This window comes from Anser brachyrhynchus (assembly GCF_964034855.1).
Source record: "Anser brachyrhynchus genome assembly, chromosome: 4".
Classification (NCBI taxonomy): Eukaryota; Metazoa; Chordata; class Aves; order Anseriformes; family Anatidae; genus Anser; species Anser brachyrhynchus.
The window spans coordinates 52,591,675-52,611,402 of NC_137698.1; the positions used below are offsets into that span (position 1 = coordinate 52,591,675).

At 38.1% G+C, this 19,728-nt stretch overlaps 1 protein-coding gene across 11 annotated transcripts in view; it reads left to right on the forward strand.

Annotated features, from left to right (window-relative positions):
- GABRA4 (gamma-aminobutyric acid type A receptor subunit alpha4) overlaps positions 1-19,728 on the forward strand; it is a 55,212-nt gene that overhangs the window by 24,529 nt on the left and 10,955 nt on the right. For all 11 annotated transcript variants that reach the window (XM_080590031.1, XM_080590037.1, XM_080590036.1 and 8 more), the window contains one exon: positions 4,223-4,482. In XM_080590031.1, coding sequence (XP_080446157.1) covers positions 4,223-4,482 — 260 coding nt within the window. The remainder of the gene's footprint in view (positions 1-4,222; positions 4,483-19,728) is intronic.

The following is a 19,728-nucleotide window of genomic DNA, read 5'->3' on the forward strand; positions in this document are numbered from 1 at the left end:
GAGTCTGAACACTGGTATCACAAATTAGACAAGATTAATGATTAGTTATAGGAAAACAAGCTGTGAAGCTAGTAAGATCTCTAGTAGCTCTCAACTTGAGCATTATATTAGGCAAACATATTGCTTCAAATGTCTTTGCAGTAATGTTGAACAGTAGTGCTTTTTGAAGGGAGTAGTGCCACGAACTGGTAAGGTAGAATCTGTATTTATAGACAAAATGTGACAATTGAAAATGTAGAAATCATACAGCAATATGTAATATATGTCATTGTATCCATATATAAAGCTGAGAACAAATAATAATAAAGTTTGGACATCTACTAAGTTACACTTAAGTCTCTAATATGGCTTTGAAAGCAAGTGGCTTAAAGTATGGGTATTTTTTGAGTTTTCAGACAAATGCCAGAAGGGACCCTGTTTTGTAAAGGTATTCTTAAGAGAAGATAAAAATGCTGTAGGCAAGAGATAAGAATGAAGCCAGAATGTCTGCTATGGTACTGACTTTCTAGAGGAACTGTCAGAAGAGGCTAACCGAAAGGTCTTTCCTGCATGTTTAGAGAGAACTTGACAAAGTTAACAGAGGAAGGACAGACAAGGAACAATCTAGGGAGTTTCTGCCTGTCAAGATGTCTGTTACTATGGAAAAGATGCACTGTGATGAACATAATGCACTATGGATGCTTTTCATGTGGAACAAAGATGTAATGATTTGTTTTTGCAATATATTCTGAATGTTTAACAGGTTAACCATGAGTGGCTGGGAGAGAGGATCCAGAAAACATCTATCTTTTTTTAAAGCTCCCCCCTCAAAAGTAGCTGTAATACACCACTTGAATAGGAGACAGGGATGCTTAGTCTCTTGCTTACAAATCAGGTGTATTATACCTGAATGGTTTGTCTTAGAGGTAAACTGTTATTTCTGAGTACCCTTGTAAGAGGGTAGCTCACTGGGAGCTGTCTTCCAGCACACTTTTTCTCAGATAGTGTGTGACCTCTTGCTGTCATATGTGCATTTCAAAAAACAAAATGGAGATGTTCTGATGTATGAGGAGAACTTACCTGGACATGGGATTGGACTTGCAAGTAAATTCTAGTCACGTATCTGTGTGTTCAGTCATTTGACTGGGCAAACTACCACCATCTGACACACATTTATTCCAGTTTCAGTGTGTGAATGCTGAGTGGTGTGATAAGGTAGGCAAGGAGCTGTAGCATATGTCCTTCAGTTTCCTTTGTGAGAGACTGGGTAGCAGTGTTGCAAGTGAACCAGAGCAGGCACAGCTGAGTTGGGAGAACTGTCATGGTGCCCAGTTCATCTGTACTAGCCAGAATCAGTAATGCAGGAGCAAAAGTGATGGCTGTGAGACCCATATTCAGTAAGGATGCTATATTTTCTCCATCACCATTTAGACATTATAAACTGTTTACTTCGTTCTCCCTGCCAGACTTACAAGCTCTTTCAGCTAAGGCTTTTGTTAAAAGTTTTCATTAAAACATGGTAGTTTAGGTACTACTATGTAACCAGTATGGTTGTATACTGGTTATGTAACCAATACTGGTTGCTACCCGTTTTCTGAAAAATCACATCAGTTGTGACACCAACACAACATCATTGTAGAGACATCTCAGTATGTTTTGAACTTTAATGAATATTAGCTATCTCAGGAAGCTAAAATTTGCCCCTTCAGTTGTGGATCCAATTTACTAACAGATTTACTTTTCCTATGAACCAGAGAACCCTGTGAGAACATTACATTGCTTTATTGCATATTAGCCAGACCTGTTTATGCATATGGAGTTACACATGGAGTAGTGATTTGCACTTTTTATAACGACTTCATGCTCTGGTATCAGAATTCTTAATTGTAATAGTAAAATAAATCTTAATAAGGTACACAGATTGTTATTTCTGCAGTCAAAGATTTAGACCCCTAAATCTGATGTTTGTGGAGGATTAGTATTTCTTAGAGGAAAGACAGAGGTAATTTTTTTTCTCAAACAGATTTTTAAAATTATTTTTTATATTTAAATACTCTTAATATATTTATATATGACAGTGCATTTCTAATCAGAAGCTTGCAAGTATTTTGCTCTGGATAACTACAGTTCATGTGTATGTATAATATTTTTTACCAGAACATAATTTGCCACCCTATAAATAACTATGGCACGTGTCCAAGGGCAGTTGCAGAGACAACTGCAAGTCTTTCATCAGAATGGTTTCATAGGGGGAAAACTGATAAAGACTGAGGCAGTAAACTGTGTAACACTATCATGGCCTGCCCTCTCCTCCTTACATTTGGTGAATCATTGGCTACTCAGTTCACTTCATCCTATTCTTATATCTGTTAAGTAAATGTCTTTTTAAAAAGACAGTTCAGACAATCTTTAGCTCAAAGAGAACAAAAGTAGAATTGGGAAGGATTGGGTAAGCATGGATGTGCCTCTTCCAGGATAAAATAACTTTCCATAATTTTTTTCTCAGCATTAAACATTTTCAGTGGTGTGTTTTCAACACCTTCCCACTGAAGGTGGTTTAGTGAGCTTGCATCTGTGTTTTTTATCCTGCTGAGTTTGCTCTGAGATATTCTTTGTGCATTTATGAACTAACTGCTGCTCTTTTCTTGTCTTTTTTTTTTTTTTTTAATAGGAGAGACTGTTTTAATTGTGTCCTGTTCTCTGTGTGGCATTGTCTAGATGAAGCTTTTTCATATTAGGTTCCCCAGGTGGGATATGGCCATTTAGGGAAGAGGGTGTGTGAAGATCCTGTTGGAAAACAGGCTTTTAATTGTTTTGAATTTTTCTCAGTATATGCATTTCCTCTTGAATTAAAATGGGTACAAGTGTTCTTTTCATAAGAGTAAAGAAGTATACATTTGCATTCAGTCTTCCTTGTGGTTATCATGGTAGGACTTGAGCAGTGTTCGCTCTTTACATGGTATTTTATATTTGAAAGATACAGGATTCTTGATGTTTTAACTATTCTTGGAATATTTTAGATGAAAGAAAAAAGCTCATTTATTGGTTGTATACAGCTGGTATTTGCACTTGAAGTATTATCATGAAGTGGTCATATTTGAGCTCAGTGTTCATGCATGTACACTTTAATTGAAGTTATTCTTTCAGAAGATGAAATCCTAATTAAATTTCATCGGTTGAGTAGTAGCAGAAGGGTTTAAAAGATAAGGTGATGGCTTACTAATTAACAGAGTTGTTCACAGAATATTATAGTTTTCCTTAGCACCAAAATAATTTGCCATGATTTAATGGCATGTGGATTGCAAGTGGGATCAGAGGACCAGACACAGGGTAATAGTTAGCTTTCTAAAACCGTTACAGGAAAAATGTTTTTGTTGCAATCTGAGGAGCACAGTGTTCCTCTATTAAACAACTTAAATTATGTTCAAATATTTGGAAAATAAATTGTTGATGGAAATTCTAAACAACTTAACATTAAAAAAAAAAAAAGACATTAAGGCTTCCACATTTTCTGCTTGTAAGCTGTAGATGTTCTACTGAAGTCACAAAGTCATGGCTTTCCATGCTGGTTAACTGCTGTGTGTGTATAATTACTACTCGTACGTACATGGTAGTTGCTGTGACTTACATCTAATGCAGTACTCAGAAGCAGCAGAGAAAGATTTAGCCCTGTTTTCTTAATCCAGCTGAGAAATGAGTTGTCTTTACTCCACTTGTCAATTATTTCTTCTCTGTGTTACACAGCAGTCCATTTTTATGGAAGGTGAATGTCCGAGTGCAGGACCTTGGAGTTTCTTAAAACTGTTTTATTAAGCAAATACGGGGAGCACTGTCTGACAGCAACATCTGTATCTTGCTTATGGCAGTAGAATTACAGAGTGCATCATTTTGCAGTGCTGAGAAAACATGGATGGGTTACCTTATACCATGTTTCCTGTATTGATTTAAATGTGAAAATCTCTAGTATTATTTTTAATTATAATACTATATTTTTTAACTGAACACAGAGATTTATCTTCTTCCATTTACTGTTGAGATCATGAGTGGAACACTGCAAAGTGACTTCTGTTATAATATCTTACAATGTAACTACATTTTTGTTCATGATAATGGGTTTTGCAGATGCAAAGTAATTTAAATGACTCCTAAGTGCTTTCAAATTCATTGTTTGAAGCTGTTTGCCTGTTTTTATTCTCTCTGGTTTTCTTGGATTCAACAGTGCTTTTGTTCTGTTTCTTTGAAGGAATAACCACAGTGTTGACAATGACGACACTGAGCATCAGTGCAAGACACTCACTGCCAAAAGTATCCTATGCTACTGCCATGGACTGGTTCATAGCGGTCTGCTTTGCCTTTGTGTTCTCTGCTCTTATTGAGTTTGCTGCTGTCAACTATTTTACTAATATTCAAATGGAAAGAGCCAAAAGGAAGACAGTAAAATCCCTCCTTGAATTTCCAGTTGCTCCTATACAAAGAGAAAAAAGTACAGAAGAGACAGTCACGGTATGTTTTCAATTTATAAAATTATTTTCCATCTTTCTTTTTGCTAGTGTTTCTCAGCAAAACCAGGCCTTTAACTTCCTCCCAGGTTCCCTCTGAGCACCCTCCCAACACTAGTAGAGGAGACAGCGAACAAAGTTCTTGACGTGTCCCAGCAGGTCTTCTCCATCTGGGCCCATCCCAACAGAATTGGATCTCCTCCTCAGGACTGTAAAACAACAGATTCTATTTCAGATTCCCTCAGGGACAGCTACCCTGGAGGTGTGCAGCTCCCTCTACAGAGCAGTTATAAAAAAAGTATTTTCCTCATTCTTGAGTCTGGATTCAGTGTGGTGTATAAGTATCTGGCAGTTTCTCGCCCTGCATGCAGTATAAGTCACCATCGTGGAAGACTAGTGCTCCACCATATTCAATGTCAAAATCTTGTTAAGCTTTATTTAATTTTTACTTTCACTATTGGAGATTGGATTAACTTGGAGGAGAGGAAGAGGTTGTGTCTGTCCATATCTGCCATTTCTTCTATATTTAGTTGTGTTTTGATGAGGGTCAAAGGGGACGGGTATCTTTAGGAAGCTTTCTTTTCCCTTTGTGTATTGATTTTGCTTGGATGGATGATACAGACCAAGATATTACAGGTTATCTGGACAGCACATTCCCTTCTGTGGATAATGCCTCTACAGAATTAAAATATGCTAAAACATTGCAGTTGTACCTCAGAGAATTTCCCTCACCATCAATGTTATTCTCTCATTGCATATGGAGTTTTTGTTCTTAATCAGTTACAATTTCAGGATTTTTTGAAGAATGCTGGATGAAGCTTTTGTGTCCAACATAGATGCTATTTTTATGTAACTTATGTATCTGTGCATAGGAGCTCAGCTAACTGAAAAGGCTTTGGTGCTCTGTTTAGCAGAATGCTTTTCAGCTATCTTAGTTTGTTGGATTGTGTGACTTGTGTGGTAGTTATCTTAGTGTGCCGACCAGTTAATAAGGGCCTGATCTTGCTTCCAGCTGAGCTCATGAGTAATTCTCCTTTCCTCCCTTTGCTGGTTTCTCTGTCCTCACTAGCTGCTGCGTTCCTCCTCCTGTTCATTAGACACCTGGCTAACAAAGTCATTACAGCACTTGTACTGGCCACATGGTAGGCCAATAATTCTCAGTCATGGCTAGCTCTCTTAACAACACCGAGAAGTAAGACGCTGACAGCAACATCGTAATTTACTCTTCCTGTCAGGCTGACTTTGTAATTTCCTTTGACTGAGCCATGATTTAAGAGCAACTGTTTTAGACTGACTCTTGGTAATTTTGTCTTCTGTCTCTTTTCACATCTCATTTGTCTCCTTCCTTATTCGTTTGCTCTTTTTGCCTTCCCACCCAATCCATTTGATATCACTCCTCAGCTGCTGTCCACCCACTTCCATTTTTCTTCCTCTTCTTTGCTCTCCTACCATACATCATTATTGTTTTCAATCTTCTGGCTGTGTTGTTCTGCTAGCTCCCAATTCTACTTAAAAGGATGGATATGCTCCTGAAGAGTTTATTACACGTCACTCTGTTCACTGCTAGTAAGAGTCAGGAACAAGAAAAAGTATGCTTATAGTAGCGTGTGGTTCTCTTTGTACGTAGAGGTATTAGTGCCATTAATTTATCTAGCTAATCTTCCTGATGGTAGAGCATGCAGTTTAATATAGCATCTCGAGCACTCTGGGAGTGGTAATAAATATTGCTTTTGGAGACAGTCAAGTTTTACTTGAGTCTGTAGGAAAATAAGTTGCATAATAGTTTAATACTAGTTTAGTTTAATACTAATTAATAATAGTTTAATACTAGAGAAATAGTAGTTTTCTCAGGTAGTAATGATGGAGGTTTAAAATACTGGTTTTGATTCATGTTCAGAATTGCTGCGTGTCCGTCTTGTATTGTACTTCAACATTTACACAAATGTTTTGGAGAAACTATTTTAAAACAAACATACAAGACTTCACAACAGCAAAGACAACAGACCACATGCAGATTCACCCAACTTTAAAACTAGGTAAACTGAGATGTGAACAGTTCTATTCTGTTGCTAAATTATTATCTCTGAGATAGGTGTAGTAATCTGCTTACAGGTTTGGGGATTTTAAAAGCACTCGTGGAAGCAATCTATTGTTTTGGAGGGTTATGCATTAATGTTGTGAGTATGTGTGACAGTGATAATGATGATAGTGTCTGGAACTGTTATTTTTATGGTGCTTTCTCTAGTCATGTCTATGTTAAGACTTGAGTCTTTGCTCTTCCAGGAGTGGGATAGAGGGTGAGCCCACAGATAGGTTAAAAGGGCTTAGCTATCATGCGGTCCCTTCAATGACTAGAGGAGAATTTCTGTTCTTGTGTCCTGCTTCACAGAAGAGGTCACTAGAAGCAAATGTGACTTTTACTTCAACCTGACATGTAACACAGTGCTACTCCTTAAAATTTTTAGTTCTAGGTCTAAAAGGATAATCTCAAATCTTCTTATGTCATCTTATAAATCTGATTTTTCTCTATGTATACTGTCTAATCAGCACTGTATTACCAGAGATCACACAGTCCCAGGTTCACTGCAAATCTGTGGTACGTAAAGAATGCAGGACAATAGCCTGCAGCATATAACCTCTAAGCATTATTTCTTAACATAAATGCCACACATTTATCTCCATAGCTAACTGGTAGGTTTTGATTTTTTGACCCAGTTAATATATATATTTTTTTAAGCTCGTTCTACGTTGCCACTAATCTTCTAGAAATTCTGTTGTTAGCAGCACAGTTACCAGAGCTCAAGCAAAGGTTGTATTTCAAACTTTTTTTTTTTTTTTAAATGGACTTTGCCTGATCTGGTAGATTTGCCACTCTCACAAAACTAAGCTTTGCGGAATTAGTCTCTTGTGTAATTGTATGACTTCTTTGAGCCACACAGTGGATATGACTGATCAATTTATCAGTTGCACTAAGCATTAAAAGAATCTTGAAGGCTAGTTAAGTAATCTGAACAGTGTTTAAATCCAACCAAAATTCCTTGTGTGAAGCTAATTTACTGGGTTGGTGTAGGTAGGAGGGAGCAGACAGCTTTTGTAGTGCCTGCAGGTGAAGTGTGTGCTCCTCTATCACTTCATATTATTTTAGCCATGCTGTTGTACTCATTTTTTATCTATTCCCTCTATTTTAACTCTTTCTTTCTTCTTGTAGAATATATCTTTCTGATAGAAACTAATGTATTTCCATAAGGAGGAATGTATATCTGCAGTTGTCATCACATGAGTAGGACCCAAGCTTATTTGATATCTGCCTTGAGTTCACAAGGGATTTGGACAGTCTCCTTCATCCCTTTTGTCAGCCCCAGTGAGATAGTGCTGAAGTCTGTCTAAGCTAAGAAAGATGACTTACACCATGGTCTCCTGTGATTTCCTGGTCTTGGGACCAAGTTAAATTGCTTTCAGGTTGGAAGGAATGAACCTGTCCTGAACCATTCTGAATTCTTTTCTTTAGTAAAAGCAAAAGTGTTGTTGCAAGTCAGTATGTGATGGAAATGAATGATTTATAGGTTGTTATTGGACTCCTGGATCTATTTTTATGCTTCTGCACTATTTCCTTTTCACTGTATTCTTATGAAGTTTATTTTTAAAGACCTATCCAATTTTGGAGATGAAGAATGATACTGAAAAATATTCTTCAAAAACAGGCTTCTAAACACTGTTAGCATGAGCTTCAACCTCAGCTGTTTGTTACAAGAGTGGGAAACTTGAAAAAACAGGTCAGACTCAAACAAACCTTTTGAATGGAATAATTTCTTCAAGCTTGATAACAAGTAGATTGTAATTCCTGAACTTTCTTCCCATTTTCTGAAGCTGGTTAAGTGTCACACTGTCTTGAGTTAGCCATTTAGCATTTAATGGAGAAACTCAGGGGTTAAGCTCTTCAGTGCTGCATAGATGCACACTCCTGTCCTAACTGGTGTTAGGACTGGTGTTAGGACTGGTGTGATGTGTACCTGATAAGTTTACAAGCAACACTGTCATGTTCCTGGTTACTGTGGGGCTAATAGAATAATAGCTTCCCCTCTCCCAGCAAATAGAGAAGTGCAGCTAAACCCATTTTTCACATATGCAGAGGGAGTTATCTGAGGAACAGCCACATCTAAATGGGGTACTTGGACCACAAAGGGATGCTCTGTTTAATGACCACCTCATGAGGATGCATGACTTAAATAGTGTTGGAGATGGAACAGCATTTCAGTAGATAATATAATAAATGTGGTTTTTTTTTTTTTTTTTTTTTTTTTTTTACTGATTCATTACTTCTTCACTGCCTAAGGTGTTATGGATTATTTGTAAGGTGGCGGCATTTAAATCACAGATCCTAATAAAGGACTTCAGGCTCAAGAGCTGTTTGGAGTTTATGCAAATGGAAGGACAGAACCTTAAGAAGGGGTACCACTATGCTGTGTGAATAATTTCTTTGACGTGTCAACAATTTTCTGTTGCTTTAGTTCCATTAGTCAACACTTTTGCTGTCAATGATTTAGAGTCATAATGTACACATACTCAAACCTATTTGAAAGATAGGAGAGTGGCTACCTGGAGTAATGCTGCAGTGATTTAGTGGGAGCTTTGGGTCTATTCTACCTTCAGGTATCCAAACAAAGTGGTCTTTAAAGTATTTTGCTACCTGTAATGCTCAGGTACGAAAGTTTTTTTTTTTTTAATTTGCTTTTTTTTTTTTTTTTAAATTTTGTTTGTTAGACTTGGTAGTCCTATCCAGGAACTGGAACTACTGACAACATATAAAGCTAATGCCCAGATAACACAATGATTGGGGCATAAATTTGAGGTCAACAATTATAAATGTTTTTCTTAATATTTTACATGGTATATCTTTCTAAACAGCATAAATTAAAGTGTTACATTAAAAGCTCAGATCTCTTTCCAAGAACCTGATACTGCTCTACCTTTGATGCATTTCAGTTGTGGAATAAATTGATAGTGCAAGTAAGAACATTTCTCTTAGCTAAGCGAGCAGAGTAATTACTAAAACTACACAATGTAGTGTTAGGTTTGGGGCTAGATTCTGATCCAACTTAAATGCAATGTAAGCTCCATTGAATTCCAGAATTCAGTTATAACAAAGGTAAAAAATAGCTGGGTGTTGATAAAAATAACAGAACTGCTGGAATTCAAAGTTGCGGAATGAGGTTTTCTTGTTGAAAGTGGAATTTTTTATTTTATTTTTTTTTACTGATGTGCACAAAAGGCAGGATTGTAGTTGATTTATAACTAAACAAGAAATCCTGCTGGAGTGCTACCTCCTCCAAACCTTACTTGGAAATATGGTAATTGCTCACTCTTCAATTTTCTCTAAGTATTATAATGAACTACCACAATTGTAGGCAAGGGAATATGAGGGATATGTTCTGCTGTTATTTGTCTGATGCTCAAAGACTTGACGGTGTTTACTGTAGTTATTGGGAGACTTAGTTTGGATAAGGCTTTTATTTTGGAAACTAAAGCATAGCTCAGTAATGTCAATCTCTTGTTATTCTAGAAAATACTAAAACCTACTGTTTTAATTAAAAAACAAACAAACAAAAAACATAAGTGCCTTTCTCTGTCATTGTGCTGGTCCCCTGACAAGAGAGACTCCTTAAGGTTTCATCATTTGAATAAACAATACAAGTTTCCATTTAATAATGAAAGTTAGTTTTGTGCTAATATCAGTTCTAGGCAGTAAGTAAAGTCTTGTATTGACCTAATTCCAACTTCCTTAATTTTTTCTTCTTTTATTTCGTATAAATAAACATAAGTACTTGGGAAAAAAAAAAAAAAAAGGTGGTAGTATTTCAGAAACACCAAGTCAGAATAGACCTTTGTGGTGTCAGGGGGAGGGTTTTCAGTTTGTTCAGCATTATACAAAATCTCAGGGTGTTTATAGGTTTCCCCATGATGACTGGTATGAAATGATGTCTGTGAACTCAAGCCTCTTCGTATTTTCTGCTTAAAATGTTTTCTGTGTGTATATTTAAATTTCAGTTTTGTTTCTCCGCCACAAAGAGTTTTCAATACTGGTGAGCCCAATGACACCAAATTGCAGTTGAGTTTCACTGCTGTGTGTGAGATTTCTAGCTGGCTTTATTTTTAGTCTGGGAAAATTGGAGTCAGAAGAAATAAACATTGAAAAGCTTCGGAAAGTTCATGAGGACTGTTCAAAGCATTTTCAGCAAACTACTGAAGCAAATTTAAGTACGGTTTTAAGGTCACCAAAAATTGAAAGATATAGAAAATAATGTTCTTTGGTTCCTAATCACCCATTCTTCCTCCTTTTGTAGATGTTTTACAGAGCACCTCCACAGCTGGTTAGCACATGACCTATCCTAGTAGATTTGTAGCTCTGTTTAAAGTTCTTTCCAGGAAACAGAGCCCTGTAGCTCTGTTTTCAGTTCTTTCATTTATGTCATGATATAAACAAATTCTTTAAGACAATATATGTGTGTGTGCTTTTAACTTTTAATGGCTATTAACTACTGTACAGGTGGATGTGTTTATTTGGCATGGGCGTATTTGGCATCAATTTTTTTGAAAAAAAAAAAAAAGCTCCATGTAGTTTTCTTATTTATGTCTCTCTAGCTTTGAATTTGCTTTTCTTCCACATCCCGCACCTGTAGGCATGTGCAACTATGCGATGTAGGATAGAATGCTCTTCTTACCTCTCCTCCTCTTGCATGATTCAGATCATAAAGTCAGCAGCACAGATAGTGGACTGGCTGTTGTAGCTTACCTCCCCTCGCTTTTTCTCCCTGAGCAATCTGTGTTGCTCTTTGCACTGCTAAAGCTATAAACTGGAATTCATTGTGTTTTGTGGCAGGTGGAGCTTTTACTTGATCATATTCCAGGGCTCTGTAAGGCAAAACAAAATCTCTAGTACTATTCCAGTAAAATTTTGATTGACTGGCTCTGCAACATAATAGTAAAACATGGTAGATTTCTCCTCCAAGTTGTGCATTTGCTAGCAGCATGGCAATATGGTGACTCAGTGGGAATTGGGACAAGCAGCATTATTTACACTGATGACAACATGCTACTTCCCTGGTAAATGTCAAATGGTGTGAATTTGGCAGGCTATGTAATGTCCTCCCAAAAGAACAGACTGTTTTCTTAGGAAGGAATGGAAAGGATAAAAAACACTGTAGTAGAGTTTAATAGGAAAATATTACTTAATTACCACACAAACAATATTCATATTGCAGATAAACAGTATGTAATGCCAGACTCTTGGTTGCTTTAAGCCTTCCAATTTTTTTTTTTTTGTGTGAGTTTTTCTATGAATTAACGGAGATCCCTCAGTTTTGGAAACCTGTGCTTTTGTATAGCAGATTACTGATCTTCCAATATATTAATTTATCTGTGTCATATTGAAGGCTTAATAATGCTGTCACAAAAGATTCTAATCTTAGTCTTGCAAGATCAATATTGAGGCATAAAGATGTTTGTTTACTGTTCACTTTTCATTCCATTATAGTAATACCTCTTCATTTTATGCTTGATTATTCTAATAAATAATTCTCTTCTGTGTGACTTTAAAACTGCTCTGATCATGGTACCCTATTAATCTATTTATTTTTTTTAATCTGAGGACATTAAGTGCCTAAAATGGTGATTAGGCACCTAAAAGGCTTAATTACTAAATTTCCCTGGGTAGGCGTACAGAACTGTCTTGTTGCTTCCAGAGCATTTGCCATGAATCTTAGGTGGGAGAAATACCTACTGTGCTTCATCTTGGAGTCTGAGCAGGCTTATGTCCTGCCTGTTCTGTCTCAGAGAACTGTTTTAGTAACCAGAATACTTACGAGGTAGTGCATGGGATGTTTGCTAAGCTCTTATTGAAAGCTGTTCTTGTTCTGTTAAATGATTTATATAGGGCTGAGGAGAATGAGAGGAACTGATTCTGGGGTCAGCTTGTCTGGGCTTTCAATGCAATGGGAGGGTGAGATTGAAGAATGCAGAACGCAACTTCTATAGGAAGGAAATGAGAACCACTTGTCATGGGATATCCAGTAGCCTGGTGGGTAAGCACTTGAGAGGTGGGAGACCTAGGCTGATATCCCTGCCACAGTCTGGGCAGATTTCAGAAGTGGTCATCTTTCACCAAACACAGGTTCCCATCCTGGGTGCTGGGCTACTGTAGAGAGGGACACAGTCTTTTTGTATCTTTTCATAGAGTGACTTAGCTATCTAGCCTCAGGAAAGAGCTCAGAGCCTAGAGTGCCGGATAGAGTTTGATGCCTGCTACTCTAAAGGCATGTAATTTCAACTCTGCTCTTACCTAGGGCGTTTCTCCCCAGCTTTGACAGCTGCTTGCTGGATGTCAAAGTGTTAGCTCTCTGCTGCTTCTAGGCATTGGATACTTAGGATTGGTACCGGATGGTGATGTTGTCACTTATAAATTCCACTGTGAATTTATCCTTGAGAAGGTAGAAGATACTGCTTTAAATATTGTACTTTGTCCTAAAGAGATACCGTTTCAGTGAAATCCTGCGTCAAAGATGTGCTAAGGATCTAGAAAATGCATTGGCATGCACCGCTGAGCTCCCTGTTTCAGTAAACAAATGGTGTAAAAGCAGCCCTGGGACCTTGCATAATGTTCCTCTGAGAGTCTGTGGTAGGATGAGGCTGAGCAGAGGTACTGAAGTGTCCACGTATCTAACCCCAGGACTGCTGAATTGTTTTCCACAGTGTGCTGGAGCTGATTAGAATAGCAGCTCTGCATTACATTGCAAATGCGTGGCCCTAGTTCCAGCGTGTACCTGCTCATAAGCAGTTGGTGATGGCTGTGTCCCCTAGAAGCCAGAGGCCTGTGAAGAGGATTTTAATGTCAAGTACTACTGAATCTGTGTTAGGCTGGCCAGTAGGACCTGCTTTATTTTGGACTCCAATCCCAACAGGATGTATCTATAGTATACATTACAAACAAATTAAAAACTGCAGGGAATAATTGAAAGCTGCTACGTAGAGCACAAATAGGATATAGGAAGATGCTGTTGAGATGTATGAAGGAGATAACTGTATAGTGGTACCAAGACAAGAATATCTCAAAAGCTTTCAGCATTCTTTGTGTTCATGTTCTTAAATACAATCACAGGATGAAGTTGCCTGATATCCTGGCATTTGCTTTTATCATTACCGTGTTCCCCCTAGAACTTGGCATGTGACTTCTAAATAGTGTTCTTGTTTGTTTTACAGATTCTAGGTTGGCCTTATCATAGGAAAGATGTACTGTGGCTGTTACCACCTCTCTTTGTTCTGTAACAAGATGACTAAGTTTGTCAGTTCAATATTGTGTATTGCTGTGCTGATGATCCCATTCCCATGAATCTCAGCTCAGCTGCTGCAGACTACTTCAGTTCATGCTAAATTTGCAATCTGATTTCATTGAAGTGCAAAGTTGGCTCGCTTGTCGAAAAACTGGCAATACATACAAAACAATGCGGTACTTTACTTTTTGGCTCAAGTCAAGATTTATATAGGCTTAGAGAATGTTGCAGGATTTCCACATTATGTGAGCAGCTGTTTATAGTGTGCCAACCTTGTTAAATATTGAAGAGGTTAGATTGACTCATGTTTGTGCATCATTCTCGTGTGGTAGTAAATAGCAGTATCCATCGAAGTTGAGCTTAAATGTAAAAGGAAATGATCTGTGAGTGGATTTTATTTATTTATTTATTGTGATAGGAAGCTTTTTCGTCTATACATTTTATCACAGAAGTTTACCATCAATCTTGCTCCATGAATCTGCCATAGTATTTAACAATAGATCATATAGATTTATTTTAAAGTATGCTAACACCATCCTTCATTTTATTATTCACAGTCAATTGCTTGTGAATCTACTTGTCAAGGGAAGGAAGCAGCATTAATTACCACGTTTTACACATGCCTGCAAGGAGGTTTGTTTAGTTATCCTATCTTTAAGTCAGATAAAATGGACTTTCTGCTCTGGGACTAGCAAAAAAAGGCATCTTGCATCAGGGCTCTCTACCTAGGAAGAATTCATACTGAACGTATTTTTCCCAATTTCAGTTAAAATTGTTTTAAAGAAAAAAAACCCTGCAAAATAGTATGTATTGCTTAAAATTAAAGCAAGATCTCTCTGCTTTTTAATGCAGTAAATATTTCTAAAGTTGTTTGCAATACTGCATGTTGTTTCATTGATCATGATATAATGATCAATGGAATGGTGGGGCTTAGATTATTCCAAATCTGGTTCCATATTAATGGGGTTAGTATCAAATTTGGTGGAAATCTGTTATCACCTCACGTAAATTAGGATATGTCTAATATTATTATTTGGGGCAGGTAAAAACAACCAAACCCCTGAGCTAAAACAATTCTTAGCTGAAGTGCTGGGAATTACCAGTCACTTGTGTGACATGCTTTTGCACTGGTATATTGGAAGGCTACATCTTGGCGAAAATCTTGACATACTCTGCTCTAAGCTGTAAATCATATGATCACACCTCTTTGTTGCAAGCTGCAGTGAGGTTTGTGCTTGATTCTTTAGTTTCAGTACACAGATTACCTAAAGAACTTGGATGTTGTAGCACACCATCCAGAGAGATGGTGGGATCTCGGTCCTGTGTATGCACCCGATGCCTCAGGAGATGGAGGTCTCTGAGGGAGCAATGCTGAAATCTCAAATCCAGGGAGCCAAGTCCCAGCCAGATGGAGCATTATGGAAGAGGCCTTTAATTTGCATTTCTCTGGGCTTCAGATGTGTAAACTTGGGCTTCAGGAACTGCTATTTACAACTAACGTGTTCTAGTGTTTTCAACAAATAGGGAGGCAGAGGTGCGTCCCATGTTGGAGAGCTGGGAGATATGAACAGAATGAGTTATTTCCCTGCCTGACAGAATTTGAACCTCCTGTCCTGTTCCATGTCCCCCTGCCTCTCTGGTCTGAGTATGCTAACACATAGGGTGGGTGCTCCTTAAATCTCTTTACATACACTTTTTTGGACTAATGAAATACTTGTTTGGACAGAAAGGAATAGCGATTATGAATCTCTTATGAAAGACGGTATCCTCTTGGGGTAAGATACAGTAAAGCAGAGTACGTACCGCTTGTGGTTTGCTAGTGGTTGTGAATTGTGGAGCTGGTTGGAAAGGTCAGAATGACAGGCTGTTTCAAAGGAAGGGTGAGGTGTCAGTTGCCATAAGCATTAAGTTGGCCTGCTTTATAAAAAGGCAATCTTTATCAAGCATACTAAGGCAGGTTTTGTATGCTGTGATACGTTGCATTTTATGAGAGCTTCCAGACTCCCATTTGTCATTCCTGAGCTACAGCATGCTAAAAGTCTCCCAAAAATCTCACCCAAATGTCTCTAGAAAATCAGTTCCTTTCAGAATCCAGAGTGAGAATGTAAAAAAATGTGGACTCAGTGTTTCCTGTGGAGCCCCATCTGGAGTAGCACAGCAGCTCTGTGTTGTTTCAGGATAATTGAGTGTTTGCCTGACTTGCCCTTGGAAAGGAATCTTTCCCTTCATTTCTTGGGTTGCATTTAATTTGGCTTCCATTTGATTTTCATGTTCTATTTCTTGTTCTGATGCCTCCAAACTAAAAGCTACCAATTGGCAGTAGTTTTGTGTTTCTTACTGTTATATAAAGCAAGCAAACAAACAAAAGTAAAATATTTTTAGGAAGCAGCAAGCGTTTTACATCACATATATCATTTTTGTTGTTCAGATTATCACAATGTCCTTTTACTAGGGATATGCACCATAACTGAAATATCTGTGAATGTTTTCCTTAATACAAACCAAATGTAGCATTTTAGTATGTTTTGTAATGTAGTGATTAGTCTGACTTTTGCTGATGTCATTGCAATTTGGTTCTTTAATACTTGGCTGTGGGATCAACCTTGTTTAACGTTTTTATTAGTGACCTTGGCACAAGGCAGTAGTAGAATGATGCAATCTTCAGATGATGTAGGGCTGTGAGATGGCATCAGTAGACAGAAGGAATAAATTAATGTAGGAAGAAATGAATGATCTTGATAACGTTTGATAAAGGAGAATATAGGGTCACAAGTATACTATGATACACCACCACAAACCAGTAACAAGAATTTTTGTTAGAAATTTTTCAACTGGAGAAAAGAAAGAATGAGAGATGTGTGAGAGTTATGAAGGAGGAGAACTAGCTATTGTCATGAGGTAGTCTTGAATACGGCATGTGCAAAGAAACAGTTTGTGGAGAGAGCTGGTGGGCACTGTACTGGTAAGGCCACCCTGGGAATCAGCTTGCATCCTGCTCAGCTTTGGCAGGGCACTGAGCTAGGTGCTCACCACTCACAACTGTGCTGGTGAGAGGTGGGCAGCTTTCCCCACTGCTCCATTTTTTGTTTCCTCAGTGCATGCTGATTCTGCAAATCCTACTGGGTACAGGAGGAGCTGGAACATGCTCCCCTTAGAAAGGGCTTCAGGGATGTGTGAGGTATTGGAGCTAAGCATCTCCCCAGGAGATTTTCTGTCTCCAATATTGAAGTTGCTCCCAGCACTGCTAGAGAGAACACTATTGCTTAACTAGCTGCTCCAGCAATGGTCAAAGCCCCTGCCTTTCCATGTGTAATGTAATATCTTTCTCCCTACAAGGTGCTTATTCCAGTGCATTTCAAGGACAAGGTTTAATTCAAGAACACAAATCCAAACTATGACATCAAACAAGAACAACTCTTTTTCAGTGATCTGTTAACTGTGGAGCAAGTTAGAGCACAGAAGTTAGAAATGATATTTCCAAGCACTTGGAAGGCGATTTTCAGAGAATTAACAAGGAATGCACCCTTATTTTGTAGGCTTATTATGCAGTGCTATGTTGTGATATCTTATGAGGTTGTCTATTCTGGTTCCACATGCACATTAGTACATCTACATGTACTTAGGCAGAAACTGGGTTTCTCTAAATGTTAGGTTCCTGAAGTAATGGACTTTTTTGTGTACTATTGGCAAGAAAAAAATACTCACTAGGATTTTAGTTACACATTTTGAACATTTGAAATGGTATACATATAACTTTATTCTTGACCAAACACTGCAATGGGACATGAGTAGAGGGTTAAATAGCAACCAGCCCTATTTGGTTATTTGGATGACAGCTGGAGTAGCAGGGGAAGAGGAGGTATTGTGTATTTCTATGGATGGAAGCAAACGCCCACAGAAGAACCAGAGGTGACTACAGTGTGCAAAGGAGCCTGGCTCTTACCTGTCTGTCATACCAGTGTCTGTAGTTGATGCACAGAAGGGAAGGACACTGAGGTGGCTGTTGAAAACAGGTGACACATCTTGTCCAAGCTACAGAGCAGGTCTACTTCATAACCCTTGTCCCAGCCTGTGGGCTGGAATACTGGCTGCAAAGGGCTAAACAAAACCAGGTTGTCCAAGGATCAGTGCATGACAGGTAAACTCACCTCTTCTGAGTGACTCTAGTGCCAGCCCCTCTGTAGCACAGAGCTGTTATTTTGGTCAGTTAGCATCAATGACTTGCATCTACTTACCTTTTCAAGCCTTCGAGTGATATGCAGCACTGTGTCAGGTATTACCAAATGTATAGCAAACACTCCTGTCCTGATTGTATTTTAGAATTTAAATTTAGCAGTCTCAAAAAGATGCTTTACTATTCCTGGGTCATTGATAACCCTAGTGTGAAAGTATCCAAACTGCACACCTGTGTGTACTTCTGCGCTTCCCAAATAGTGACTCAGGCTTCTCTTTCAAACAGTACAATTAGCGTTTCTTTCAGGAAACACACGTTTCCTCTGGTGTTTATGCAGTAATTCCAGTCCTCTGCTTCTTTGGATTGCAGATGCATAAAAATAAAGAAAACATATCGACACACTTCTATGCAGGAAGGAAAACTGTGAAACCTAAGAGGGATTCTTTAATATATCAACCATGAGCTGGCAAATACATCAGCCGTGAACTGGCTGCTATTCATGACTGTATATGCGACAGCTTCACACAAATTCAAGCCAGCAGTATTGCCAGTGATTGATTTGTACTGCAATGAACAGAATTTGGGACTGGCATTCTGGTCATAACGGGAGTGCTGCACATGTCAAGCAATTTATTATTATTATTCTGTATTCTTTTTTTTTTTTTTCCAGATATTTTTCAGCTCCTGTTTCTGTATTTTCTTAAGCAAAATAGCTAAGCACAACTGATGCAGCAGACAGACATGGTTGTCACTCTTCTCACTGTTCAAGGCACTAGTACCTTGAATAATACCCCAGTTATTCTCCGTTACTGCTCTGGCACTCGGTGGAGAGAATCGTTGTTGGATGAAGGAGGGAGGAGGGGATTGCTGCCTGCTTTCTCTCTTTGTTGTGCTGTGATCTTTGGCAGGGTTCTTTGGTCTGGGGAAAAGGGAAGTAATGGAGCCAAAGACACAGCAGCCTGAGGTGGTACAGGGCAATGCTTGGGAAGAGTATATCAGAGATATGCAAAATATGATTTTTGATGCATATAACAAGGGATTGTTTAGTCCTGTCATTACACCTGCATTGCTGCTGTTGAGCATGTATACCCTACCCGTGAATAAATCCATGTTTCCTGAAAAGCAGTGGGCCTTTGTGCAAAACGTTATTCATATATCTAAAAAAAGTGCAGAGATGGTGATTTAAAAGACTGCTTTTCAGGTACCCTTCCTGAAGGGGCTTCAGGAGATGTTAGGCTTCCTCTTAAATACAAAGGACAGAGCCCGAGTCCCAGTCTCAGAAGTCAGTAAAATATTAAAACCTGCTGGATTTGCCATCTGTACATCCTTATCTGTATTTTAGTTTCTCATCTAGCCTAATAAGTACTATTTGGCTTAAATATATCTTTCAGAATGACATCCGGACTTGCCTGAAGACATCGAGTAATGGAGAATTCACCACTTTTCTTAGTTAATTAATGGAAAGAAGTAGTTGATGAAAGACTGATTTATTCACTGGTTCAGTTGCAGCTGGATAATTTATTGCCTGTGGTTGATGTGAAAAAGCATTGACTTTTTTTTTTGAAAGAACAAGAAAGGGGTAACTTGGTTTGGTAAATACTAGAATTTTAATATCATTTACTAAATAAGGTAAACTAGAGCTCCTAATATATGGTAGCTACTTTTGCAGAGATGAAAAGCAGAAGTTAAACCATCATGGCTGGTAAGTCAGTTCTAGAATATTTGTATATTATCAGATAAATAAGCAAGCATC